This window comes from Ambystoma mexicanum, chromosome 4p (genome assembly GCF_040938575.1).
Source record: "Ambystoma mexicanum isolate Mex_15411 chromosome 4p, UKY_AmexF1_1, whole genome shotgun sequence".
Lineage (NCBI taxonomy): Eukaryota > Metazoa > Chordata > Amphibia > Caudata > Ambystomatidae > Ambystoma > Ambystoma mexicanum.
Window position 1 is genome coordinate 662,687,051 of NC_090927.1, and position 27,755 is coordinate 662,714,805.

The following is a 27,755-nucleotide window of genomic DNA, read 5'->3' on the forward strand; positions in this document are numbered from 1 at the left end:
CACATGGCCACTGGGTGTGGAGACTAGGGCCTACGCTTCTCGCAGGATAGTGGGTAACATCCTCATCGCAAGGTTGAAAGTTGACCTACCAAGGTGCTTTATTTAAACAAATATGTATATATTTTTTTTTTAACTTCTTTGAAAAGTGTACTGAGGATTCACAGTCTGATGACAGGGAAAATCCAGAATAACCTATGTGTGAAAGATGCAATTCTGGAGAATAATATTTAGTTGGGAATATTTCTTTGTTTTTTTCAGACTAGTTAGCCGTTTTCTAGATGTACTTCTTAAGAACTTAGAGACGTAAACCCTTTAAAAAAAACTGTACAGCATCCTCTTGATCATCCCTTAGACATACATCTGCCATTTTTACTAGCCTGTCCTGAAATGTCTGCAACCATTCTTGGGCTCAGATGGACAGCAACTTATCAAACAAATAAGGGCAGGTGGGGCGGGATAGTTTGGATACAAGTAGGTGAAAGAAGCAAAATGCCAAGACGGCATGGCAAGACTAGCACCGGCCATGAAGAGCCATGATGAGCCTTGACTTCTGACCATCTCACCGTCACATATTCTCTCTTTGGTTTTCATGATACTGCCCTATAAGGAATTGCCACTTACCGATCTACCTGCTCAATCTCCATCTTTTGGAAAAACACCATGTCCCCAGCTACCTCTCATAGTCCGAGTACCCGCAGTATTCGTCCTTGGCCTCCTCCCATTCACACACTACATTTCCTTTCTCTGCAAGCAGATCTGCTCCTTTGTTTTTTTTCTACCACGTTTTGCCAATGATCTCAACACCTTTTTGCTCTTCACCCCTTAGCTGCACACTTATCTCCAACCGTCTCTCCATTATCCATCACTAGATGTCACTTAGCTCTTTAAATATAAACTCTTCTAAAATCTATGGTTCCTTCTTCCAGGATCCTAACACTATACCTCATCACCCTATCCTATTGCCACGTGACATCAACCCAATGCTGAATGGCTTAGAACCGGAGGGGTTCTCTTCGATAGTATTCGCAAGCTCCAGCAGTTTATTGGCCCTCATTACAAGTCAGGCGTTAAGGGGTTAACGGCGCCGTTAAACCCTTAACGCCTGATTCACACTTTAACGCCTGCTTTTTGCAGGCGTTAAAGTCCAAGGCGCTAAGCGACCTTGGTACTAATTACGGCACCGTAAATTACGGTGCCGTAATTAGCGCCTTCCCCATCCCCATTATGCCCTATGGGGCAAAAATGGGAATGGGGAAGGGCAAATGGTGAATGGGGAATTACCACCCCACTCACCTTGGAATGGGGCGGTAATTCCACCATGGCGGAATCCGGCATGGACCATGGTGCTAGTAGCACCATGGTCCACCGCCTGACTTGTAATGAGGGCCATTGACTCCACGGATACAGCAGGCAAGCCTTAACAGCTGTAAATCCAAATAATCTGCTCCAAACTCACCATTTACTCTGATCATACTTGTATAGTCACACTGGTCCTCGGCTGGCTTAACTGCTGCTTCCGCATTCATTTGGGACTTCCATTCTGCTCCTTTTCACCGTTCAAAAAAGTTCCCAACTTTGCTACCAGTAACAACACCTCTGTCACTCTTTTTCCCAACCTCAGCACGGGTTGCTGTTTATGCAGCATTAATCTCTCTTTAAACTCATATTCCTTGACTTTAAATCTATCCATGGAACGGCTCCAACTCTATACCACACATCCCTACTAGAACTTGGCAATCATAAGCCCCAACACCTTTCTGTGCCCGACTCACCATGCACCAACTCCCACTTTCGTTCCTCCTCCCCCTTGGCTGCCTATCACTGGATTGAATTTAAAAAAAGTAACCACTGATCATTGATTTAAAATTATTCTGAAACACAACTCCTGTTAAAGAAACTCATGAAGCCTACAGTGGAGTCACTTCAGGCCTATGACCATCTTCACATCAAAGTCCTTAACTGTACATAATCAATGTACATACAATATCTGTAAGGTCTCTTTTGTGCAAGCTGTGTTAATTCATACTGTTGCTATGTCTCATGCCCAGTCTCACGTTTCCACTACCTCTTCATCAACAGGTTCATGTTTCATCGATTTACTAATAACCTACTATTGGAAAGCAACTGGCAAAATTACCTCTCCACTTACTATTGTTTCCTATTTACAGTATTTATGTTTAAAGGACTGTTCCCTATGAAAAATATATAAAGGCAAATGGTTAATACATTCCACAAGAATATGATGTATGTGTTGATCAACATCCTGACCTTTCTTAAAATGCAGCACATAAATAACTCATCATTTAAATGTATTTAAAACATTTTTTCTTTGCAACTTCAAAAGGAACACGTGCAGAAAAAGTAAGTTTACAGCGAATAGACAACTTACTGTGTATGTAATAGCTGCCAACATCCCAATCAAGGTCAATGAACTGATGGAAAACGAAAGAGCTGCTAAACCATCTGCAAAACAAAGGTGGGGGTAAAAACTTTAAATTAAAGTGCAGTATCAAGCAATGACAATGTTAACTGTTTTTAAATATGGCTGCCGATCTAGGCACAAGGGCCCCTTAAGGTCAAATGCTGTAGTAAGGATTTGTGGTGTTTTTCATGTATCCAAAAACGTCCTGGTTACAAATATAAACCACACGGTGATCTATGGGAGTGTACACTCTCCTCCAATTTGTTTTCTTGTGTGTACTTTAAGTGGGAGAAAAAGAGTTCTCCTCTATAACATTTGCAATGCATGCACAACAAATTAAGCAAGTGAGGATAAGGTTCCCAGTGCAGCTCAAAGCATACATTAGAAAATTGTACTTTGTCGAAAGACACAAACTACTGGGTCACCGACATGTTTGATGACCTATGTGTTAGCGTGAGCAGTGCATGGCAGTGGCGCTAGTTATGGTGATTTATTTTGGTTTTGTGCTGCAACGATAACGCCCTTTTAACAATGTTCTTTCTCTGCATTTCAAAGGGTTTTATTAGAGCACCTTAACCATAATGTCTCTTTACTAAAGTTTTCACTGAATATATATCTGTATATGAAATCTCTGCATTGGCTATGGCATATTTCTTTGAACAAGCCCTACATAGGGCAGAGAAGTGCCGCTACCGGCATAAAAGGGGAGACAAGCATGCATTCTTAAGAGTCTGGATTCATGCAGTGCTTTTAACAAGAAAGTCATATTTTAAACAAAAAAAGGCCAGAAATAGGAGGGTGTGTTTTAAAGAACACAAGCATGAACAGCTGTCCACAGCCCCCAGGCATCTACACTGTATGTGGGTTATTTTACAACACATTCCCATTTGCAGTGCACAATGGGGATTACGTTCACCGATTTGCCACCAGTGGAACTTTATATCGAAAGTGATGCATACAATAGCTGAAGTGAAAGTGTTTAAAACATTTTATAAAATACATATAACATGGTAACATTATCCAGTTTGTTAGGGTGCACCACAGAAATACCAACATTGTAATGTAGAACTACTTCCTAATATAGCAATTCAAATGTACTACAAACTCTAAAAACTAAACCGCTTTGTGTCACTAGCACATTTACAATTCAGAAAAGAGGTGCAAAAGTTAACACAATTATTCAAGTGACCAGAGCATTGAAGAAGGACTGGGCTGGTAGCTCAACACTGCACAGCCTCCACGAATATAAAGTAGTAAGTGTGCTGCTGTGGTAAGTCAGAAGAAGGAATCAGATAAGGCTGACATTTCAAACTCTAGGTTGTTTTCAAATAATAAGAAAAGGACCTATCTTTCCTTATCACTAGAAGGGTTTCCCTGCCTAACTTAATTCTACCCCAGGTGCTTGTTGTCAGGGTGGTTGTTAAACTAAAGAATCAGTCCTCTATCCAAAACGATACAATCATACCCTACCACTAATCAAATGTATTCAATAACTAGAAATGAAGCTAGGAGAGTGACTCCTTTCTCCTGGTCCAACCTGATTTCTTGTAACTGTTCTGATAAGCCCTTGGAATTCCTTCTAGGGCTTCTATTTGGCTTGGTTAAATGTCTAACAGTTGTTCTTTTTCAGCGTTATATATATACCTGGACTTTCTTCATCTTATAAGCTATATTCAATCAACACTACAGCTAAGTCAATGCCTAGTCTGGGATGCTGAGGAAAACCCTTATTGATGTATTTTTATATCCAGTTCAGTACTCTGGATGACAACCCTTGTATAACACCTCCCTCTTAGAATTTCCCTGACCCCACTGAGCCAAGAAGTAGGTTTGTTTTGCAAATTAAAAGGTTTATTTGAAAATTTAAACAATATATCACACTTCTATAAATAAATTGATAATGGATATTACACTTGTGAATATGAGCAGTAATCAGCAAGAGGTAACTATGAATAGGAACAGAAGAACAAGGTGGGCAAGAATGCATTATATGGTTCAAGGAAACGCAAGGTGGAATAAAATGCAGTACAGAAATAACTTGTTATGATTTTACCAAAAGGTAATAGGATCACTTTTTCTTTTGACAATTCACTCCCCCCCTATGCAATACCAGAAATGGCAGGAGATGGAAAGAGGAGCACACAGTTCTCAGAAATGCAATCAAATACAATACGAAATTCAGTTCCCCCCCAGCAAGTTTAGAGGAAACAGGTAGGAGTTTGAAACACAGGCCCAAAATGCTTTTTAAATGTGATGGCAATGGATGGGAAAATGTGCCAACTGATTTTAATTCGCTCTAGAGATTCAGGGTGAGTGGGAGATGCGTGTTGGTATTAGTTCAGGCTCACTTTAGCAATGCTCTGTGAGTTATTACCAAGTTGCAAACAGATTTTAACAAAAGAAAGAATGGAGCTGCTATTTTGACAAGTGGAGAAATTGAGCCAAAATCGCAAATCGTGGTAAATTTCGCGAATGCGTGAATCGCGATTGCGGTAAAAGTATAAGTCTAGGCTTGTTGGAAAGCTTAGATTCAAAGCTTTCAGAGGAAAGTTAATTCTCGTTCCCAGCCCCAACGGTTCAAGAGATACGGACGATTTAATAAAGGTAGATTTTCGGATTTAAAGTAAACTCAAAATGACAGGTGACAGCTTGCAGCTGCAGAATTGACAGGTGACAGTTGTGCAGCTTTAAAAATGACAGATGACACGATTTCTAGGAGGCTGTTCTACTTAGGTTAAAATAGTTTGGGTTAGATTATTTTAACTAAGAGATTGGTTCTGCACAGTTCTGCTAGGTTAGTTTTGAGGCCTGCTGAAGAGGATTCAGCTGGTGGATTCAGGCCTCTCTGCTACAAATTCTGGAGGTAATTTCTGCTACAGGTTCTGGAGATTGATGGATTTGGAGTCTGGATCTCTGGATGTGAAGTCGTCGGTCAGCATGCTCCGCAGCAAATGGAATTGAATGTCTCTACCTGTCCCAGCAGTCTCTTTTTATGTGTTTTGGAAAGTGGGTGTAAGCGTTGGTCATAACTAAACCTGCCCCTCTCACTTATCATTGGCCAATTCCTCCTCTCTCCCTTGATTGGGGGAAGGAAATGTGAGTCAGAGTGATGCTGTAGGTTTTGTGGTCAGAGGAACCTCCCCTTGTCAGATTGCACACAAATCTATTTCTGACCCAAATACATATTTATCTATGTACCACTTTTCTAATATTATAGGTCCAGTTAACATATTTTCTGTAGCACCAAACCATCCGATCCCTGTCTTTGTACTATGTCGTGTCCACTGATGACAGAATTCTCCCCTTTTAATCCAGATAACGACCTCTAAACCTTTCCAGATTGTACACAAATGTGCACCAGGGATATATGTTACAGATGATAAAGTGTCAGATTTTTAACATGCATACATTTGGAGGGACAACCTTTTTTCCGCTACTATCCCCAGGAACATACCCCAGGGTCCTAACACCTCTTAAAATGTTCACAGAAAGATCACAAAAATAATGATATTACTTCTATAATTCTGACAAGTCCGCACTATGAGTTATCTATCTTTTTAACATTATGCTCTGGTCAAAAAGGGGTGTGGCTTCCCACATCACAGGGTGGGATAACTGGTTTATCCACTTCCCCCAAGCCAGCTTGTTCACAGAGGCACAGCTGCCCCCCAGTTTCTCCCAAGAGGAAGCTATTTTACGACGCCCCCAATATAACATTTGCCTGAGTCCAGGACAGGCCTTTGTTCAACTCCCTGTAGTCCCCAGCTGCCACTCCCCTTTCAATCAACAGGGCCATGTGACCTCAGGATGCAGCCAGGCCTGGCAGCCAGGCCTGGGAACACAGCTGTTGATCCAGTTTCAACTCCTGTCGGGGGTAGTTGTCAGGCAGAATTCAGTTTCATTAAGCCAGGTTTCAGCTAAATGTCACTTTTTGTTCCCAGTTTTCTATCTTCAAATCAAACTGACAATTTTTACATATACATTAAATAATTACTTCCTTCAAGTCATTTCAGAATATAGTTTTACATTGTATCCACCTCTTAGCAAGTCTTTCCTTGGCCTGGTTTTGTTTCATTTGTTCAGTTTTACACAAAAGTCTGGTGGTTTTAAAACGCCGGCTTTCTGATAGTGGTGAGTACCGGTATTGCAACCATTTTTGGGATTAAGAAAATGAATTCCCCACAGTTCTGAGTTGCTTTTTGGCAATCAGCATTGCCATTCCCAATGGTTTCAGGCTACTGTGTGTGTAGCCCAATGGTGGTTTTAGGCAGTGCCCTCCTGTGCTCACAACATAGGCAAAAATGGGTGGCAGCCTATTCTTCATGTTTTCCCTGTGCACTCTCTGGGGAGTTCTGGCCATCATGATGTTTTCCATGCCAGTACTGCACAGTTTTATGGTAGGGCTTGGATGCATGGGTAAAAACATCCCACAATCTTCCTCTTGGCTATTAGAACAAGGGAGATCACTCCCGTAACGTCCTTAGCTTTCTCCACAAACCCTCTGATGAGGGAGACTACTCCTGTAGTAATCTTTATCCTCGATATCTCTCTTGTGGTTGTTGTGATGAGGGAGATTACTCCAGAGGCACTCTTCACTCTTGGTATCTTTCCTGCAATTACTGTGACAAGGGCGATTATTCCAGAGATACTCTTAACTCTCGGTATGTTCTTTACAATTACTGTGAAGAGGTAGATTACTCCCGAAGCACACTGCACTCTTGCCCAAACCGCTACTGGGTGTCTGCTGGCTCCTGTTACCTTGTTTCTGGTGGAGGTACGTCACTGGTTCTTCCTGGGGTGTTGGTCTCTCGCTCTCTCTTTCCGCTTCACAGCACTGGCTTTGTGGGTTTCTTGGCCTTTCGGTGTTGGCGTAGTTGAAGGACTGCACTATCCGCCTCTAAGAGCTCACGCCACCATCGCCCTCTCTCAGCTTCTGCATAGGTCGGATCTCCATCTGACTATGGAGTGCTCTGCTGACCATTCCAGTGTGTCCTCACGACTGAGGACCAGATTCTCCTGCTCAATTTCTCATTCCTGGGTTTGAATCTCCAAGGGCTGACAGGCATCACAGCAGGTTCTCTTTTCATTGAGTCCCTCCTTGGTTTTTATGCCCTGTAGGAGGGTCCTCCCCAGCGGAGTGCCATAGTCCTTTGTATCATTGGAGTATTCCTCATGCCTCCACGGGGGAACATTTTCTCAGTACTTCAATCTTCCTCTTCTCAGTACTTTTGGGAGATGACTTATCACTCTGCATGTTCCTCCTGGTCTTGACAGAATGAAACTTAAGTGAGGAAAGGAGGAAATATTGCAGTAGCAAACAGTAGTGCTTTCAGGTTGGATCTGGAGGACCTCAAGGATTCCAGGTTCTCAAAGGCAAGGGGGTTAGGGAATTCCATCACAGAACGTGAGTCCTTGTCCCCGTGAGGGGATTCTATGCCCGTGAGGTCCCGCTGTCTGCACCCCTCAGGGCTTGTTGCTTAGTGGGCTCACCTCCCTAGCCTCACAGTGAAGTGCTGCCCTGTGAGGAGAAGTGACGAGATCCAGTGAATCGTCACATTGCCAAAAACCTAAGATATGAATTGGCTCCCAGCATCCACATGGGTAGCCTATTGAAAAAAGCCGGTCTCTCCTTTGCCCATAGTACAATTTTGCATGTAGGATCACTTATATGAAAGTAATGGGGGGAAGGCATTTATTTAACTCATATCCCAGCTGTTTACAGTTATGGTAACATTGACAAGGTTGAATAATTACACAGTGGCTATATTTTTTTTACTACTGTGCCCGTTTAAACCTTACAGAATTTCCCATTTCAGTTTAAACGGGCACAGTAGTAAAAGTGATATAGCCACAGTGTAATTATTCAGCCTTGTCAATGTTACCATAACTGTAACCATCTTACATTGCCCATATTTGTGCACTTGTTCAGAAAAGGGTACCTGTACAGGCATCAGGCACACACTATGCACACCGCATACTTGCTCTTTTAAGGTACTGGTTCACTCATGTCACAAAGAAACCCGTGCAGCCCAAAAACAATGCTAGGAATTATAAGAGGGGAGGATGGAATTTTCAGATGAATTCAGAGTTCACACCAGTCCGAAGGCCGTGTTCCCACACACACCACACTCATGGCCTGAAAGCATTGGTGGCGCATGTCACAACAAAACATGAGTAACATCTACATTGGATTTTTTATGGCCATGTCATTTTGATTTTGCAAGTGCAAACTACCAATAGGGGCTACCAATAGAAACTTACTGTCTTACTGGAATTCAATGGGCCTCATTACGAGTCGCCCGGTATGGAAATAACGGTGGCGGTAAACCCGCTGCCACCCTTGTTTCCATGACGGGTGATCTCGAGTCCTGCAGGTGGAGGTGTCATTCCCGCCAGGTCTGACCTGGCGGGTTTAACACCGCCCGCCTGCAGGCGGACGTGGAAACACCGGCACCATCACGAGATGGTGTCGGTGTTTCCATGGTCCCCATTCCCATTGAGTCCTATGGGACTCAATGGGGATTTACCGAATTCCACCTCCGGAATTCCCAGGCTACCGGGGTTCTAATGCCCTGGTAATTCCGGGAATCACGGAGGCGGAATAGTAATTAGAGTCCGGCGGTAACCGAGCCAGAAAAACCGGCAGGTTACCGCCGGACTCGTAGTGAGGCCCAATGTCTCTTATCTCACGAGCTGTCTGTTAGGCAGAATCCTGTGCAGTTCCCTTGGGGAACACTGCAAAAATATTAAGACTACAGGAGCAGCAGTAAACCCAATTGGTAGCAGTCTGCACCACCCAGATATACCTGGTAGCTGTGGCTGAGAAGTCAGACCTCTCTCAAGAAGAGTAGGGTAGTATGCAGAGCATACACAATAGGGCCAAAACACAGTAGAGCAAACAAACACTGACCAGAGCTTTGTATAAAAAGTATATAGTTATTTATTTAAAACACACTTTAGGTAATACACTAGCACTCTCAATGAAAACTAATCTAAAACACAGTCAGGAAAGTATACACACCTCCCTTGATAACTATCAGACAAGCCAGGGTTAAGGCACAACTATTTGTTAAGACAGAAGTGAGCGCTTAACCTAGATGGCACTCCAATAGTGTAGTTAAAGGGAGAGAAAAAGGCAGAGCATAGAATAAAACAGTTCCCAACACTTAAGAGTTCAGAGCAAGGGGAGACAGGCAGGTTATACTGTAGTGCCAAAGTTCATAGGCCAGGCCCACTTTAAATGGAGCTAAGCGAAATGTGCCCAGGATCACACGGTTTAAAGTGCACTGAAAGTCTTTGCATAGTGTTCAAAAGAGGTTGGGGTGTGTCAAAAGATATAGTTAGAAGGCCTGGAGCCAACCCAGTTTAGAAGCCAAGGATTTAAGGGTCACCTTTAGCAATCTGTAGAAAGGGGAGGCCAGGCAGGACACAGTACCTTAAGAGAAACGAAGCTCCAGCGGGGGCTGTTGTTCCTGGCAGTGGTTGAGGTTCGTGGTTCCGACCAGGGCAGGAGAAGATCTCGTCGAGGAGGAAACGTGGAGCCGTTGCACTGCACAGGGATGAAACCAGCCGCGGAGTTCCCGATTAAAAGGTGCAGTCTTTTTATTCGTGGTCAAAAGTGGTGAGCTTGGCTATCCGGCCGCCGGGGTGCTTGGCACAGGTGATTCGACCACGGGCCGTCTTTGGAAGGCAAAAAGGGTGAACTGGTTGGTCCCACCAGCTCAGAAGAAGAAGACTCGTCCAGCAGAAGATCTTCTCTTGTCGTCGGGAAAGTGGTGAGGTAGCTGCAGCAGGGCTTCACCGGTGGTGTTGTCGTTGCAGATGGCTAAGCTTCATCCCTCTTCGGATTCTTAGGTCCTGTGGCAACTTCTGAAGTTCCAGTCCCAAAGGCCTTTCTTTTATGCAGAAAAACCCCCATTCATCAGCCTAGCTGTCAATCACACATGCTAATTGGTGAGCCGGGCGGCTCACCACTGGGCCAATCAGTAGAGTGCGACTTGGGTTGCTAAGGCAACGCAGTCCAGGGTGCCAATTCCCCCCTCCACCCTTCCTGTGGAACCCAGAAAGAGTGGCACCATTTGGAGGGCTTCTGTGGAGAAGCCCGCCAAAATAGTGGAACAAAGGGCTCGACCTTGGTCAGAGTTACAGAGACGGACACAAACACCATTTTAGAATAGAGTTCTGGCAAAAAGACCCAACCGGTGATTTAATATTAAATAAATAAACTGGCGGTATCTTTAACATTGCACCAAAAAGTGGTGCGTTTAAAATCAATGGGAAAATCCCATAGAGAATATTCCGGTGGAATATTTTGCGTGGTAATCACTGCCACCAGCCAGAAACTTGAGGGGGCGCGGGACAGTGCCCCCTCGAAAACAGACCCAGAGGCAATCAAATTACCCCTTACCAGTACTTCCACAATATGATGGTTTGTGCTGGTTCTGTTCACAATTTTGGACTAGTAAAGCCAACGGTGACTTTACATGCCCTGGGAGACAGTAGTCAGTCCCAGGGTATGGAGCCGATGTTTGGGGGTCACTGTGACACCCCTGTGGTACTGCACTGAGGGTGCTGTGTACCACACATACAGAACAACATATGATACCCTATGGAGTAAAACGAAAACCCATAGCCCATAAGCACATAACAAGTCAAAGACATACCTCAAATCATGTCTAAGAGTGGGAATAAAAGAGTCTCACTCTTAGCAGGAGAAAAAAACAAACCCCAAAAATCCAGCAAAGCTGCTGGGGGACTCACTATGTTTGGGAAATTAGCCTTATAAGAGAATTCTCCCTAACACTCGTCCCCCCCCCCCCCAGACTAAGGGACAGGAGGATTGAATCCACTCCTGGATGAATCTCATACCTCTAGTCGGTTACAAACATCCTAGAGAGACCATCAGCATTTTGGTGGTGACACCCTGACCTGTGCTCAATGGTGAAATCAAACCCTTGAAGGCAGATTGACCATCTCAATAGTTTTGGGTTTTCCCCTTTCATTTGCATTAACCATCTCAAGGGTTGGTGGTCAGTCTGAATAACAAAAGTAGAACCATACAAGTATGGCCTAAACTTCTTCAGAGCCCACACAATAGCAAAACACTCTCTTTCAATGGTTGCCCACCTTGTTTCAGGATCCTTCAGTTTTCTACTGATGAAGCAAATGGGGTGTACCCTACCTTTCGCATCCAGTTGGCTAAGGACTGCACCTATACCTGCATTAGAAGCATCAGTTTGTACAATGAAAGTTTGGTGATAGTCAGGAGCTCCGAGTACTGGAGCTTGACAAAGGGCATTCTTCAGGTTTTCAAAGGTCTGATTGCACTCCCCATTCCATTTGACCTTTTTAGGGAACTTAGGAGAGGAGATCACATTCAGTGGAGAAGCTATGGTCCCATAGTTCTCTATGAAATTCCTGTAGTACCCAGTGAGGCCTAGGAAGGCTCTCACCTGGGTCTGAGTAGTAGGTGTTGTCTGTGATGCTGGAAATGCATCGGAGGGAGAGGGCCTCCGTATCCTTGTCCTTTACTGCCTTTTTATCGTGTGTTCTGACGTGTTTTCCACGCAGGAGTTAATGTGGGACTCCTGGCGGTGCAGCTCTCTCTTTTGATTTGGTGAACAGACCCATGGGATGCCCTTACGGCACCCATGGGTGGGGGTACAACCCTGTGCCCCTAGTGTATGTTTTTGGGCACCTGTGGGTGGCCCGCAGAACAGGGAATGGGCTGGTGGCAGCTCCATGCTGACTTTGACAGGTGTGCTGGGCATCCTCCATGTTGGGATCCCCAGGCCCTGCCATTGGAATCAGTTGATTCCTGATGGAAAACAAGATGGCCCCTGTGGCCTCTTGCTCTCTATTACCTATTACCTTGTTTTCCCAAAGTCCTGGGAAGCCCCGACTCTGTCCCTTCCCCCTGACTGGCTGTTGGGTGGAAGTTCCATATATGGTGTTGTTGTGAAGTCCAGTCCAGACTGACTGGAGCCTTCCCAGTGACTGTATGTTGTGGGTATGCCCTGTGGGTGGGACCTGGGTGAATGGAGTGTGTGACCAATATGCACTTCTTCTTGTGGCTGTCTGGTTTCTGGTATGAGAGACGAAGACTGAGACAGCCCTGCCCGAAACTGGCCTGAATGCAGTGTGTAGTGTTGAATGGCTGAGTACTTGTCCCAATCCACATTCCTTGTTGTGAGTGTCTGAGAGGGAGGAGGATGGCCTGAATGCACTGTGTGCCTGATTGGCTGACTGACTGCATGAATGCCCTTCTGTATGATTGGCTGCTGAGAGTGACCCAGCAGTGTGGATGAGAGACGAGATAGTATATCTGGGGACCTTGCACCACTGGAAATTGTTCAGAAGCGTTCAGAAGCTGTGTCTACACTTTAAGAGTAACTGGAACTGCTGATCCTTGATGCCCAGCTAGAAGACGAAGACTTGCTGTTGCATTTGCTTCGACCTGATCTGAAAGCTGCTGAACTCGTCAAGGACTGATCCGAGAGAGGACCTGGTAAAACGCCCTCTTCCCGTGCTCCGAGGGACCATCGAGCACCGCTAACCTTCGCCGAAGCTCCCTGGAAGCCAGTCCTTCGAAAGGCTGCCGACCCGAGACGGGACCGCTGAGGAGAACAAAGCTAAGCACCCGGACTTCGACCAGGGTTCGCAGGTTTGTGTAACCGCTGGAGCCCCGTCTAAGTTGTGTTGCCCAGCCGTGGGGACCACTTGACGGCGTGCCGCCGACGACCGGAGCCGCTCGCTCCTTTGCCTAAGAACATTTGAATCCAAGGACTCCCTTGTCCGCAACGTTGACCGCTTTGTCCCGCCGGCGAAAGTCGAGGACAACCAACGCGCTGAGGAGATTCCGCCGGTGGGTTTCCCGCCACCTGAAGGCCACAAAGACTTCAACGACTCGACACCCTCGTTGGGCCACAGTTCTTCTGAAACTCTTTGCGGTCCTGAACAATCCATTACCGAGGTGCCCCGCACACCTCATCCTCGCAGGACGTCGCTGACGAGTACTGCCTGGATCGACATCGGGGTCTCAGCACCCTTGAACTTCTCATCGCCGCCGTCGACAAGTTCACCATCTTCGACGCCTCTCGACGATCTGTGGCTCCTGCTTTAAAGGGAGTCACTCCAGAAGGATCCTTTGACGCGTCTTCGAAGAACTCTACTCCACCAGGTACATTGGGGGGGGTAAAACCTTGTTAGGAGGAAATAAGGCTATTGAACAATATATGGACTGGGCTTGTGCTATATATCTTTATTTTACAGGTTGCCCAGGTGGGGGGATCTCCACACAGAACTGTGTATCGGTATAGGCCCGCATTCTGCCTATTGTTTCAACCATCTTACGTTCCTTCCTATCTCTATTGCTGGTGTCCTCGTCATTGATCTGTGTGACATTTTAACCGTACAGTTGATGCACTTTAATGAGATTCGATAACAGTGGTGGTACCACTTTAGAATGGTATATATTTATCATTGTTGATTTCCGAGTACAAAGTGCGTTATTGTGATCGTGTACATACCTTTCAATATTAATTATATAGACTGTGTTTTCAGTAATACAGTGTGTGGACATTCCTTTCTGGGGGTTTGGGGACTACACTGTACTTAAGAACCAGCCTACATCACCTCCCGAGAAGCTAGGCCTTGATTGCTCGTCCATTGCTACCGCTTGAGAATCTTGGCTGGGGTCCTCTGTGCCTCTCCTCTACCATATAGAGAGCGGAGGTACAGGCACCCCCCACCAGTATCTTCACATTGTCCAATTTTTCACAGCTTCAATCTTACTGGGCAAAGACCTTATTTCACCACCTCCTACCTCATGTCCAATGTAGACCACTTTACTCTGCCCAATCTGGCATTTACTTGCCTTTACGGTCAGATTGGCCTTTTCCAGAGCCTGCAAAACCTGTCCTAGGTGGTCAACATGCACTTCCCAGGAGTGGCTGAACACTGCAATGTCATCCAAGTACGCCATGCAGAAGTCCTCCATCCCAGTCAGAACCTGATTTACCATCCTTTGGAAGGTAGCAGGTGCATTCTTCAGTCCAAAAGGCATAACCCTAAATTGGTATAAGCCAACTGGGGTAGAAAATGCAGTTTTCTCCTTGGCATGGTCTGTCAGGGCTATTTGCCAATAGCCTGACGTCAGATCAAATGTGCTGAGGAACTTGGCTGCACCAAGTTTATCCACCAGCTCATCTGTCCTTGGCAAAGGATGGGCATCAGTCTTGGTGACTGCATTAAGAGCTCTATAGTCCACGCAGAATCTCAGTTCTTTGGATCCTGCCTTTGGTACTTACACAACTGGGCTAGACCATGGACTAGTAGAGGGCTCTATTACCCCGAGGTCAAGCATCTTGCTGACCGCTCCCGTGATGTGGGTTCTTACATTCTCTGACATTCTGTATCCTCTGCTTTTTACTGACAGACAGTCACCAGTGAGTGTATCATGCTGTCCCCAAGGGGTAAAGCCTGGTGGAAGTGAGTACAGGGAGGCAAACTGATTTAACATAGATTTGCACTCTTCTTGTTGCTCAGGTGTCAGATTTGAAGAGAGATTAACTCCTTCAATCTTTGCATCCAAAGGTAAGCCTCTGAGGAGATCAGGGAGAGGTTCACTCTCTTCTTCCTCTGCTGCTGAAGCTAGAAGCAAAGCTCCTACTTCAGGCCTTGAGACACAAGCCTTTAGTCTGTTGGTGTGGAAGACTCTGGGAGCCTCCTTGGGATTGCCCAAGTCCACCAGATAGTTGACCTCTCCAAGTTTTCCCACAATCTTGTCTTGCAAGGCCCTCTGCCTTGTTGGAATCATAACAAGAACTAGCTGGTCTTGAGCAAACTTAACCATGTTAGCCTTTTGATCATGCCAATGCTTGACCAAAGCTTGACCAGCCTTCACGTTATCACTAGCTTCAGCCATCATCTGTGACATTCTCCTCCGGAGTCCTATCACGTAGTCAGTCACTCTGACTGGCTTGGGGGAATGAGCACTCTCCAACCCCTCCTTAATCAGGGCCAATGGACCTCTGACTGGATGGCCATAGAGAAGTTCAAAGGGACTATAGCCTACTCCCTACTGAGGGACTTCTCTATAAGCAAAGAGAAGGCATGGCAGTAGAAGGTCCCACTTTCTTCTAAGGGGTTCTTCTAAAGCACCTATCATGCTCTTCATTGTTCTATTAAACCTTTCAACCAACCCATTTGTCTGTGGGTGGTAGGCGGTAGAGAACTTGTAGGTAACTCCACAGTTTTTCCACATGGCTTTCATGTAGTGGGACATAAAATGTGACCCCCTGTCAGAGATTACCTCCTTAGGAAACCCAACCCTGGTAAAAATACCAAGGAGGGCCTTCTTAGCCACAGCCTGAGCTGTAACAGTCCTCATAGGAATTGCCTCAGGGTATCTAGTAGCATGGTCTACTACTACAAGGATAAACCTGTTGCCTGAGGAGGTTGGAGGATCAAGGGGACCAGCAATGTCAATCCCTACCCTCTCAAATGGGGCTCCCACCACTGGGAGAGGCACTAAAGGTGCCACATTCTTTTAACCACTCTTGCCAGAAGTTTGGCAGGTGTGACAGCTCTTGCAGAACTTATCTACCTCAGCCCCCATTTTTAAAAGTAGAGTGAGAGCCTTTCCTTGGTCTTCTTGAAACTCAAGTGACCAGCCAAAGGAATCTCATGGGCTAGCTGCAAGAACTGAAGTCTGTTTTCTTGAGGGACTACAAGTTGTTTGTAGTCTCCAGGTGTAGACTCAGTCGGTTCACTGTAGAAGAGGCCATCTTCCCAGTGTAACCTATACTTCCCAGGCTCTTGCCCATCAGCCTGAGAAGCTGCCTGGTGGCGGAGACCTTCCAGAGTTGGACATTCTCTTTGGGCCTTACGGAAAGCTGATCTGCTGGGGCCACCTTCTGCCAGTAAAGACTGCAGCTCAGGATGGTCAGCAGGGTCCAGATCTCCAATAAGTTCTTGGCCTCCAACTAGCTCTTCTTCAGAGTCTAGTTCAACCACACAGGGTTGTACCTCAGTCTCAGCCTCAGCTGGAGGTGGAGTTACGGGTGTAACTTTGGACAACCTAGGGGAAGTCCTTGTTGGAAGCACTGAAGTGCTTGCTGCTGGTTTCTTCTTAGAAGCCTTGGGTTGCCCCTTTGCTTCTGGTTGCTTAGAGATTGCAGTAAGTAGCTCCAGTGGAGTAGGAGTGATTTCTTCCTCCATCATCTCCTTGGGAGAACCTCTCAAGGTTTTCTCCCTTGCAGGTCTGGTTAGTTCCTGTAACCTTTTACTAGGAGGTCTGGGGGTATGTGACAGAACTCCAACAGCTTTCAGGTCATTTCCCAACAGAACTCTTCCTGGTATCTCACATTGTACACTGACGGGTATCTTCACAGTCATATCATTGCACTGGATGAGAGCTGGTAACTGGGGACACATCTGCACAGGCCCTCCAGCTAACTTGGTGAGGCATTTGGGTGCCCTAGCAACCTCCTCTGCCTTGAAAAAAGATTCATCCACCACAGTTATGCTGGCCACAGTGTCCCTAATGGCAGGAGTCTCCTGACCATTCACCTGGACACTGTCCTTATAATACTCTTTAGTATTATCTGGGATACAATTATAGACATCTAAATTCTGTTGTTCCCACAACCCCAGGGACACTAAAGAAACTCTGGCTGAGACTCCAATGGGATCATCAGCCAGTAGTAGAAAGTTTCCACTTGTCATTGATACTTCCTCCTCTGGAGCGAAGGCTAGGGAGACAAGCTAGACCCCTGAAGGTTTACCCTTACATCTGGGATCTCCTTTCACATGGTCAGTAGAGCCACAAACATAGCATTTTCCAAATGCTTTCTGGAATGGAGGCTTGTTCTGACCTCCTCCTGGTCTGGGACCAGAAGGTACACTAGTCTGATTCGGTTTCCCTTGTGGCTTACCCTTAGAGTTTGGGTTGGGGCCCTCTTTGGAATTGGAATTATTTGAATTCTCTTTGGAGTCCTTTTTTGGCTGTTTCCCCTCATCCTTTTTCTGAGTTGACCCAGAATCCTTGTGAGTAGCCCTGTTGGCAACACACAAGTCAGCAGCCATAGCTAGCTTCCTGGAATCTAATTCCTTTGAATCAGCTAAGTGTTGTCTGAGCTCAGGAGAGCAGGCATTATAAATTGACTCCAACATAACAAGATTTCTCATTCCCTCATAAGTGTTCACTCTGTAACCCTTAATCCATCCATTTCAAACTTTCACTCACCCAGGTAGCCCAAGGGGTACCATCATGCTTTTTGAGGGTCCTAAACCTCTTAAACCTCTTAAGATTCACACATTCATAATCCATCCTATTCACCTCCCCCAACTCCATTACCACATCAGATGCAACAGGGGGGAGCCTAGAGAACAACCAAGAAAGCAACTAATTCCCTATGATGTCCTGGAGCCCATGATTATACTCAAACATAGCCAACCAATCCAACACATCCAACTTAGGTTCATACATACCCACAATCTCTTTAGGCATCCAGGGTCTTTTGGGACTGGGACTCCTGGAGGATCCGGGGAGAGAAGTATTTTCAACAGACAATATCTTCATCTCTAGCTCATGCTTGAGCTCCATTTCTCTGAGCCTTTGTTCTTGGTGCTTTTGTTCAGATTGGGCATTAATTCTTTTGAACTCTAATTCAAGCCTCATTTTTTCTAGTTCAATGAATTAAGAACTTAATGTGGGACCTGACACAGGTCCAGTAGACATAGCTTGAGGTGCTAGAGCAGGCAGAGGGGCAGTGGGGACAGTTACATTAGTCTCACTTTCCTCTTCTGAATCTACAACAATATTATCAATACTTTGATCCATATTACCATCATTACTGTTGTCTACATTTGCTGGGGAGGTAGGTTCCTCTGAACCACTACCCAGACTTTGGTTTTCTAACAAGCTTTCTATTAGTTCCATTTTCTTGCCTTTAACATGAAGATTTTTATGTCTACAAAGAACTCTTCAACAATCAGCAGTTTTTGCAGAAAGGGAATCCTGGCTGTAACTTTCCATAGTTGACTTGTTAAAGAAATAGCTTTTTCAGTGCTAAGCTTTGTGGTTAGTTGCACTAAGGTATTTAGACACTCTAAAATGTATACTCACTACAAATCCCACCGCTGTACACCAGTGTTAGGCAGAATCCTCTGCAGTTCCCTTGGGGAACACTGCAAAAAGATTAAGACTACAGGAGCAGTAGTAAACCCAATTGGTAGCAGTCTGCACCACCCAGATTTACCTGGTAGCTGTGGCTGAGCAATCAGACTTCTCTCAAGAAGAGTAGGGCAGTATGCAGAGTATACACAATAGGGCCAAAACACAGTAGAGCAAACAAACACAGACCAGAGCTTTGTATAAAAAGTATATAGTTATTTATTTAAAACACACTTTAGATAATACACTAGCACTCTCAATGAAAAGTAATCTAAAACACAGTCAGGTAAGTATACACACCTCCCTTGATAACTATCAGACAAGCTAGGGTTAAGGCACAACTATTTGTTAAGACAGAAGGGAGCGCTTAACCTAGATGACACTCCAATAGTGTAGTTAAAGGGAGAGAAAAAGACAGAGCATAAGAATAAAACAGTTCAGAGCAAGGGGAGAAAGGCAGGTTATACTGTAGAGCCAAAGTTCATAGGCCAGGCCCAATTTAAATGGAGCAAAGTGAAATGTGCCCAGGATCACACGGTTTAAAGTGCACTGAAAGTTGTTGCAGAGTGTTCAAAAGAGGTTGGGGTGAGTCAAAAGATATAGTTAGAAGGCCTGGAGCCAACCCAGTTTAGAAGCCAAGGATTTAAGGGTCACCTTTAGCAATCTGTAGAAAGGGGAGGCCAGGCAGGACACAGTACCTTAAGAGAAAGGAAGCTCCAGCGGGGGCAGTTGTTCCTGGCAGTGGTTGAGGTTCGTGGTTCCGACCAGGGGAGAAGAAGATCTCGTCGAGGAGGAAACGTGGAGTCGTTGCACTGCACAGGGATGAAACCAGCCGCGGAGTTCCCGAATAAAAGGTGCAGTCCTTTTATTTGCGGTCAAAAGTGGTGAGCTTGGCTATCCGGCTGCCGGGGTGCTTGGCACGGGGGATTTATTAAATAAATAAACTGGCGGTATCTTTAACATTGCACCAAAAAGTGGTGCGTTTAAAATCAATGGGAAAATCCCATAGAGAATATTCCGGTGGAATATTTCGCGTGGTAACCACTGCCACACGCCAGAAACTCGACGAGGGGGTACGGGACAGTGCCCCTTCGAAAACAGACACAGGGTCAATCGAATTACCCCTTACCAGTACTTCCACAAAATGATGGTTTGTACTGATTCTGTTCACAATTTTGGTCTAGTAAAGCCAATGGTGACTTTACATGCCCTGGGAGACAGTAGTCAGTCCCAGGGTATGGAGTCTATGTTTGGGGGTCACTGTGACACCCCTGTGGTACTGCACTGAGGGTGCTGTGTACCACACATACATAACAACAGATGATACCCTATGGAGTAAAAAGAAACCCCATAGCCCATAAGCACATAACAAGTCAAAGACATACCTCAAATCATGTCTAAGAGTGGGAGTAAAAGAGTCTCACTCTTAGCAGGAGAAAAAAACAAACCCCAAAAATCTAGCAAAGCTGCTGGGGGACTCACTAGGTTTGGGAAATTAGCCTTATAAGAGAATACTCCCTAACACTACCGCCAGACTCGTAATGAGGCCCAATGTCTCTTATCTCACGGGCTGTCTCATTAATTTGATTTGTAACTTGCTAACAGACAGCAAACATGTTTTTTTTAAAAATGTTATTTTTTAACCACAATGTAACTTACAGACTCCATGTACATTTGCACAACAATATATTGCCGTATTTGGTCTGTGTGTTCCCCTATCCCCCCTCCCTCACCCCAGCCTATTCCGCCTGCCTTGTTTCACCACGTTACATCGACTGTAGTTCCTACACTTTTGTCTTCAATCCGCCTATTCGGACGAGGCTGCTGTTTCTTGTTGTGTTTCGGTATGACTTGAGGCCTTCAGTTCCTGCACCATCTGCTTTCATGAATCTAAGTCTATGTTCTGTTCCCCCTGGCCTCTACGGGCTGCCTCTTGGCCGCACTGCGGTTTCCGCCACTGTCCATTTCTGGAGGTCGCTCCACCACTGGTTTACATCCTGCCCGTTATGCGCTTTCCAGCCCATTGCTATACTGCGCTTTGCTAGGATGTATACTAAGTCTTTCAACTTGTTCACATGTCTTGCCAGCTTCGGGCGCAAGAAAATGCTGAACATACAGGCCGTGGGGTGATAGGAAAGATTTCGTAATTGTAGGGAATTTTCCTTCCATGTGGCAACCCCTAAACTTTTTGCTATTGTTTTTAACCTTGTTCTTGACTTTGCCAGAGAAGTACAGCCTTCTGCCGCACTTCTCTGGGCTTTCGCTCCTTTTCTTACGGGGAAACTGACATGCCCTTAAGACAGTCAGTACCGGGGAACGCTGTTTCCCGTAGTTTCTTTTATCATGTTGCGGCTTTAGTGCAACATGACACAAGAGGGCACTGTAAGCTAAGTTACAGCTCTCTTGGGTCTCTAGCCTTCTACAGGCCCTAGATACTCTTTTAGGATGGTATTTGATCGGTGCAAGTCATTCAGGGACTGGAATGGTGGCAGCGATCGTTTTGTTTATTTTGAGCTCCTTTTGGCGTTCTGAGCACGTTTTTCGCACTGAACCCAAAATGGTGGCCTGGCTCCCAAAATGGCCAGTCCACGAGGCTCCTTTGTCCTGTCCACTGACCGTCTTGCTCCCTTCACCTTCCCCAGGTCGGGCGACCCGGGGCCTTCCTTATTTGGGCATGTACTTTCCCGCGAAACGTGGTTGCTTTCGCGGGCTTCTACATGTCGTTTGTGTGCCTCCAGGGTGTGGGCTGGGATGTCTGGTCCCAATACACATCCTGGGTGCCAGAGAGTCTGGGGTGGTGTGAATGCCTGGGACCACCGTGGTCCGTGATTGGTCCACGTATGGTATGTGTGTTGATGAGCGGATCTCCCATTGGCTCCCCTCCGTTTTGGCGCGAAGGGAACCGTGGATAAGAGGGAGCTGGAAACACCACTACCATGTCGATCTCCTGAGTTCTCACGAACGAAGGAATACAGGAGCCAAGTATCCTGCAACCAAGAGGCTGGACCGAGGAATCGCTGGTGACCCGCTGAAGGAATCCTCCTTTGCACTGCTGTCGTCCTGTGAAACCCTTTCCTCCTTGGATCGAACCAGAAGGCCTGTACTGGTGCTTCGACCTTTGGAATAGCAGGAACAGCTATTCCCGGCGACTTCATCATCTCCTGCCAAGTAAGCCTTCGGAAGTGTCTCTGGGCCATCCAGTTGACTGACCAGCTTACAAGGGAGTCCTGCTCTGTAACTGCCGCCAGGTTGTGTTGTATTTCGAGTCCTTGTCACTCTCCCACGCTTCGTACACTTGGCGTTCCCAAGTCTGAAGGGAGGAGTGTACATTTGGCTTGAATACACACGGCCGCTCCGTTGTCCTGCTGCGGCAACAAAACTGTGCTGGTTTCGTCGATTGGGACGTCTTTTTGCTCTACACGACTACGAGGCGTTCCCTGCTCTTCTGAACCTGCCAGCTGCTGAAACTAGCGTGGAGAAGCCTGGGTCTGCTTGATTCGGGGACCGGTGAGTAGTTTAGCTAGGATCTGGTCGCCCTCCTGCAGTATCCCATTGCTTTTCCCTGCTGTGTAAAAACAGCACCCTTTTGGCCGTACTCGCGCTCTGCTTCTGCCCGCTGTGGAGGCTGCTCTTGAGTTGCGGAACCTGTTCTCCTTCTGCTGTGCACTAACCCGAACTGCCTGACTTCCTCCGAAGAGCTTCCCCTTTTGCCCGTTGGCACCGGCGTGGCAGGTACTTTGAGCACAAGGCTCCACTCTTCGCAGGGCTCGGACTTCCATCTAGTTAGGTGCCTCTGAAGGCGAACTGAGTCTAAAGCGTTATCTGCCTGTTTTCCTTTCCTTTCAGGTGGACTACATATTTCGTGCTTTAAACGCTTGCGACTGTGTATTTGTATATATATTGTGTTGATATGGTATGTGTTGGTTTAATATTGTGATATTGTGATTTTCTCGCTACGGTCATTATTTTAAAGGCCTTAAAATAAATGTGTATCTATTTTTGATATAACAACTGTTTGGAGTAGTTTGTAAGCGCTCTTGCTTTGTGTGCTCATTGCGGGCTTTCAGTCACCCTCACCCCTCTTGAGACCTAGTCTTGACCGCCGCGATCGCTACCTTGATTGGTCTGGCTTGTCCAGAGGTTACCCTGTTCCAAGTAATTAGGTTGGCCTTCTGAACTTCTGCGCCAACAGGACAGAGTTCAGAAATCCGTCTTAACAAATTGGTGTACAGCGGTGGGATATGACTGAAGGTATCCAGTGTTGCGCTCGAACTAAGGCATTTCAGGTTATTCCAAACAGTACACGTAGTGAATTGTTGTAATATAACTTTAAAAAGGCCATAGTCCTATCAAACAGTATGGAAACAAATACCTTGTTAACTTTAAATGCTTCCAAATCAGAAACGCTGAAAAAGATGTGTGCGGAGAGAGGTGTTTCCTCTCAAGGCACAAAATTGGAAATGATCCAGAGAATCGTGGCGTGGCAAGAAGCGCAGCTTGACGCTATAACTTCCGAGGACAGTGCAGAAGGTGGTGGGGCTGCTCTCACTGGTAGAACCGACGGTTCTGCCGCTGCACTGATCCATCGCGACCACGAGGACAGGGAGGATGTAATGTCTAATGTTTCCTCTGCCAGTGCTGATGGGGAGGCTATGCTTGAATTCAAGAAGCAAGAGCTGCGTTTAGGCAGCAGGAGCTTGAATTCAGCATAGCCAAACTAAAAATCGAACAGGCAGAAAAACAGAAAGACAGGGATCACCAATTGGAACTGGCCAAGCTTCAGGTTGCAAATGGATCCAAGGGTCCTAGACATGGGTCTGGGGCTTCCTCTCATCCACGGTTTCCGAAAGATCTGCTCAGTGTGTATGAAGAAAGGAATGACATTATGGACTGGCTGAATGCGTTTGAGTATGCATGCGAGGTTCAAGAAGTTGACAATGCTGATAAGATTGCGTGGTTGCTCAGTAGACTGCCCCATTCTGGCTGCAGTGCCATTATGGAAATGTCGAAGGCTGAGCGGGCTGATTTCGCAATGTTAAAGCAAACTCTCATTTTAAAGTTTGGGAAGACTCCGGCCCAATATTTAAAGCGTTTTCGAGAGTATAAGAAAAAGGAAGGTGGTACTTGGGTATCTTATGTCGCTGAATCTTTGAAAAACTTAACTGGCTGGGTCGAAGGTTATAAGGTTTCTACCTTCGAAGGCATGATCAATCTGGTCATGCTGGAACACATTTTTGCTTCTTCTTCCCCGGAGCTTAAGCAGCATTTGGCCGATTCGAAGGAGATAGATCCTAAGAAGCTGGCCATTGCAGCAGACTTATGGGTGTCACATCGAGTGTCCCATAAGGACAAAACTCATCCTGGTAAGCAGGAGGAAGGGAAAAAGTCCAAAGATATGGAGGGTGGGGAATCTGCTAAATCTTCTTCCCATAAGGGCCACAAAAAGAAAAACAAGGGTAAGACACAAGAGAACTCACAGGGTAGTGGAGGTCAGCCTCCGAAACAGAACACTGGTTACAATAAGCCTCCCTACGTAAACAGACCCACTGGGGCTTGTTTTTCTTGTGGAGCAACTGACCATGTGAAGGGGGATCCCCGTTGTAAGGTTAGACCTTTGGGGGTCCACTCCGCTAATCTGGCCTTCTCCTCCTACGAGGAAGAAGAGATTACAGGAGCATCCTTCTCCTCAGACTCACTTCCCAGCGGAATAGAGGCTGAGGTAGTTTTAGTGTCCCTGGGTTCCTGGGAGCCTAAAGTCGCAGAGGCTTATGCTAGGATTCCGGATAATACCAAGCACTACTTTAAAGACAATGTGCTGATCAATGGAGTGGATACTCCAGCTCTTAGGGATAGTGGGTGCAGTCGAACTGTAGTGGATTCTACCTTGGTAGACTCAGAGGAAGTTGCCAGAGCTACTCTGATGCCCACTAAGTTGGCTGACGGCCCCCTCCGTATGTTTCCCGTGATCCCTGTAAATCTTACTTTAAATGGTACAGCAGTCAGGATTCCAGTGAGCATTCAGAGAAACGTCCCGGGAAAGGTCTTGTTGGGTAATGATCTCAGAGCTTTAGGGCTCGTAGGAGACACTGCCGAAAGACCCTACACACGGTCTCAAGCACGGGCAGCATTGGCCAAGTCCAATACGCCGCCCCAGCCGAAGGGGAAACCCAAGGCGAAAGGAGTCTACAAGTCAAGACGAGGGAAAGAGAATATTCCCCCGAGCTCGCCTACCACTGCGGTGGAGGAAGTTGGTCAATCGCCCGGGCCTGACGAGGAGGTGGCGATGCCTGAAGTATTCGACCCCAACGATCATCCTGAACTAAAAGACTTGTTAGTTGAAGGAGGTCCTGATAGGAACGAATTCAGTAAAGGCCAACGTGAGTGCCCATCTCTGGAAGGCCTAAGGAGACAGGCCTGCTCCCAGCTTGAGGGTGAACCTCCTGGGAAGCATAGGATTTATTGGGAAGGTGGACTCCTGTATAGTGAGCCCGCAGAGTCTACAGAAGGAGACCATAGGAGGTTGGTGGTTCCCCTTGCTGTTAGGCCCTTCCTCCTGCAGTTGGCGCATGAAGTTCCCCTTGCTGGTCACCTTGGTATGAAGAGGACCAAGCAAAGGTTATCCATGCACTTCTACTGGCCCAAGATGGGGGTGCAAGTAGAAAGTCACTGCAGGAGTTGTGCCTCCTGCCAGTTGTCTGGTAAGGTTGGCGCGACAATCCAAGCTCCGTTGGTACCGCTCCCAGTTGTGGGGGTACCATTTGAAAGGGTAGGGATCGACATCGTTGGTCCCCTTGACCCGCAAACATCCTCGGGCAATAGGTTTATCCTGGTGCTGGTCGACCATGCAACCAGGTATCCTGAGGCCATCCCATTGAAAACTGTAACTGCCAAGTCAGTTGCAAAAGCTTTACTCGGCATATTTACTAGGGTTGGCTTCCCTAAAGAAGTTGTGTCAGATCGTGGCAGCAACTTTATGTCGAAGTATATGCAGGCTATGTGAAAAGAATGTGGGGTCAACTACAAGTTCTCTTCTGCATACCACCCCCAGACCAATGGTCTGGTGGAACGTTTCAACAGAACGTTAAAGAGCATGATTGGGGCTCTGGAGGAGCCCCAGAGAAGAAAATGGGATCTTCTTTTACCATGCCTACTGTTTGCCTACCGAGAGGTACCACAGGAGGGTGTTGGCTTCAGCCCCTTCGAACTTCTGTTCGGTCATCCCGTACGGGGACCCTTAGCCATCGTCAAAGAGGGATGGGAGATGCCCACTCCCCCTGTTACTACCAATGTAGTTGATTATGTGCTAGGGCTCAGAAAACGGATGGTACTTCTGATGGGCTTGGGTAGTGATAAATTGAAGGCAGGGCAAGCGCTGGTGAAACATTGGTACGACCAGAAAGCTTCCCTCATCAACTTTACACCTGGTCAGCAAGTCCTGATCATGAATCCAATAAGGCCTCGAGCTTTACAGGACAAATGGTCAGGCCCTTACACAGTGGTGGAGCCCCTGGGTGAGGTGAACTATTTAGTGGACCTTGGAAGGCCTGGACAGGCTCCAAAAGTGTTTCACGTGAATAAGCTGAAGGCTTTCGTCCCAAGAGTCGAAATCGCAGCACTGCTACTGGCTTCAGATGTTGAGGAAGAGGAGTCAGAACCTCTCCCCGACCTGTTCCAAAGCGGTCCTTCAGATAGCTCCGTTGAGGGTGTCCGAGTGGCCCCTCACCTGACTTCTGATCAGCAGGCTGAGGTGAAAAGTTTGCTTAGGCAGTTTTCCCCCCTGTTTTCACAGTCCCCTGGTTTGACACCTTGGTGCAAACATAACATTGACACAGGAGACAGTGTACCTACCAAAAGTAGGGGGATACAGGATGTCAGATAAAGTACGGTCTTATATTAAGACCGAGGTCAACAAGATGTTAGATCTTGGGGTGATTGAACCCTCTAGTAGTCCTTGGTCCAGTCCTGTGGTCTTGGTTCCAAAGGCAGGCACTTCTGAATTGAGGTTCTGCGTGGATTACAGGGCTCTGAATGCTGTCACCAAGACAGATGCACACCCCTTGCCTCGAACAGATGAGCTGGTGGATACTTTGGGTGCCTCCAAGTACCTCAGCACGTTTGACCTCACTGCTGGCTATTGGCAAATAGCTTTAGCAGAACATGCCAAGGAGAAGACAGCATTTTCTACTCCAGACGGCCTTTACCAATTCCGGGTAATGCCGTTCGGGTTGAAGAATGCACCTGCCACTTTCCAGAGGCTTGTGAATCATGTGTTGAATGGGTTGGACGAATTCTGTCTTGCATATCTGGACGATATAGCAGTTTTCAGTGCCACCTGGGAAGACCATGTGAAACACCTCAGGATTGTGCTCCAGGCTCTTCAGAAAGCCCACTTGACCATAAAGGCTAGCAAATGCCAGATTGGACAAGGCTCAGTGGTTTACCTTGGACATGAAGTAGGTGGAGGGAGGATACAGCCTCTACCCAGTAAAGTACAAGCAGTACAAGACTGGCCTACCCCCACTACGCAAACCCAAGTGAGAGCCTTCTTAGGACTCACGGGTTATTATCGCAATTTTGTGGCAGACTATGGCACCATAGCTGCTCCTCTGACTGCCCTCACAACTCCGAAGAAACCCAAGAAGGTAACTTGGACTGACGAGTGTGAGAAGGCCTTCAATGGCTTAAAAGACTCCTTGTGCCAGGCCCCTGTGCTAAGGGCCCCGGATTATCAAAGACCTTTTATCGTGCAGACGGATGCCTCTGACACTGGGATAGGAGCTGTACTATCACAAGTAGATGAGAAGGGTAAGGAACACCCTATCGGTTTTATTAGTCGCCAGCTTAAGGACAGAGAGCTCAGATGGTCCACGGTAGAGAAAGAATGTTTCTCTGTTGTGTGGGCCCTAAGGAAGCTGAGGCCCTACCTCTATGGGACCCACTTCACTGTGCAGACTGACCATAAGCCGTTAAAGTGGCTAATGAACATGAAGGGGGAGAATCCAAAGTTGCTTAGGTGGTCCATAAGTCTACAAGGCTTCGACTTCACTATTGAGCATAGGCCAGGTGTCCAACATAGCAATGCTGATGGGTTGTCCAGAATGTTTAACCGACCTGAACAAGAGACTCATCCAGGGGTGGATTAGTTCCCCCTGTCCA

The 27,755-nt window shown here is 46.6% G+C and overlaps 1 protein-coding gene across 2 annotated transcripts in view; it reads right to left on the reverse strand.

The window, feature by feature from the left end:
* LMBRD1 (LMBR1 domain containing 1) overlaps positions 1 to 27,755 on the reverse strand; it is a 1,758,308-nt gene that overhangs the window by 739,212 nt on the left and 991,341 nt on the right. For both annotated transcript variants that reach the window (XM_069606201.1, XM_069606202.1), the window contains one exon: positions 2,390 to 2,463. In XM_069606201.1, coding sequence (XP_069462302.1) covers positions 2,390 to 2,463 — 74 coding nt within the window. The remainder of the gene's footprint in view (positions 1 to 2,389; positions 2,464 to 27,755) is intronic.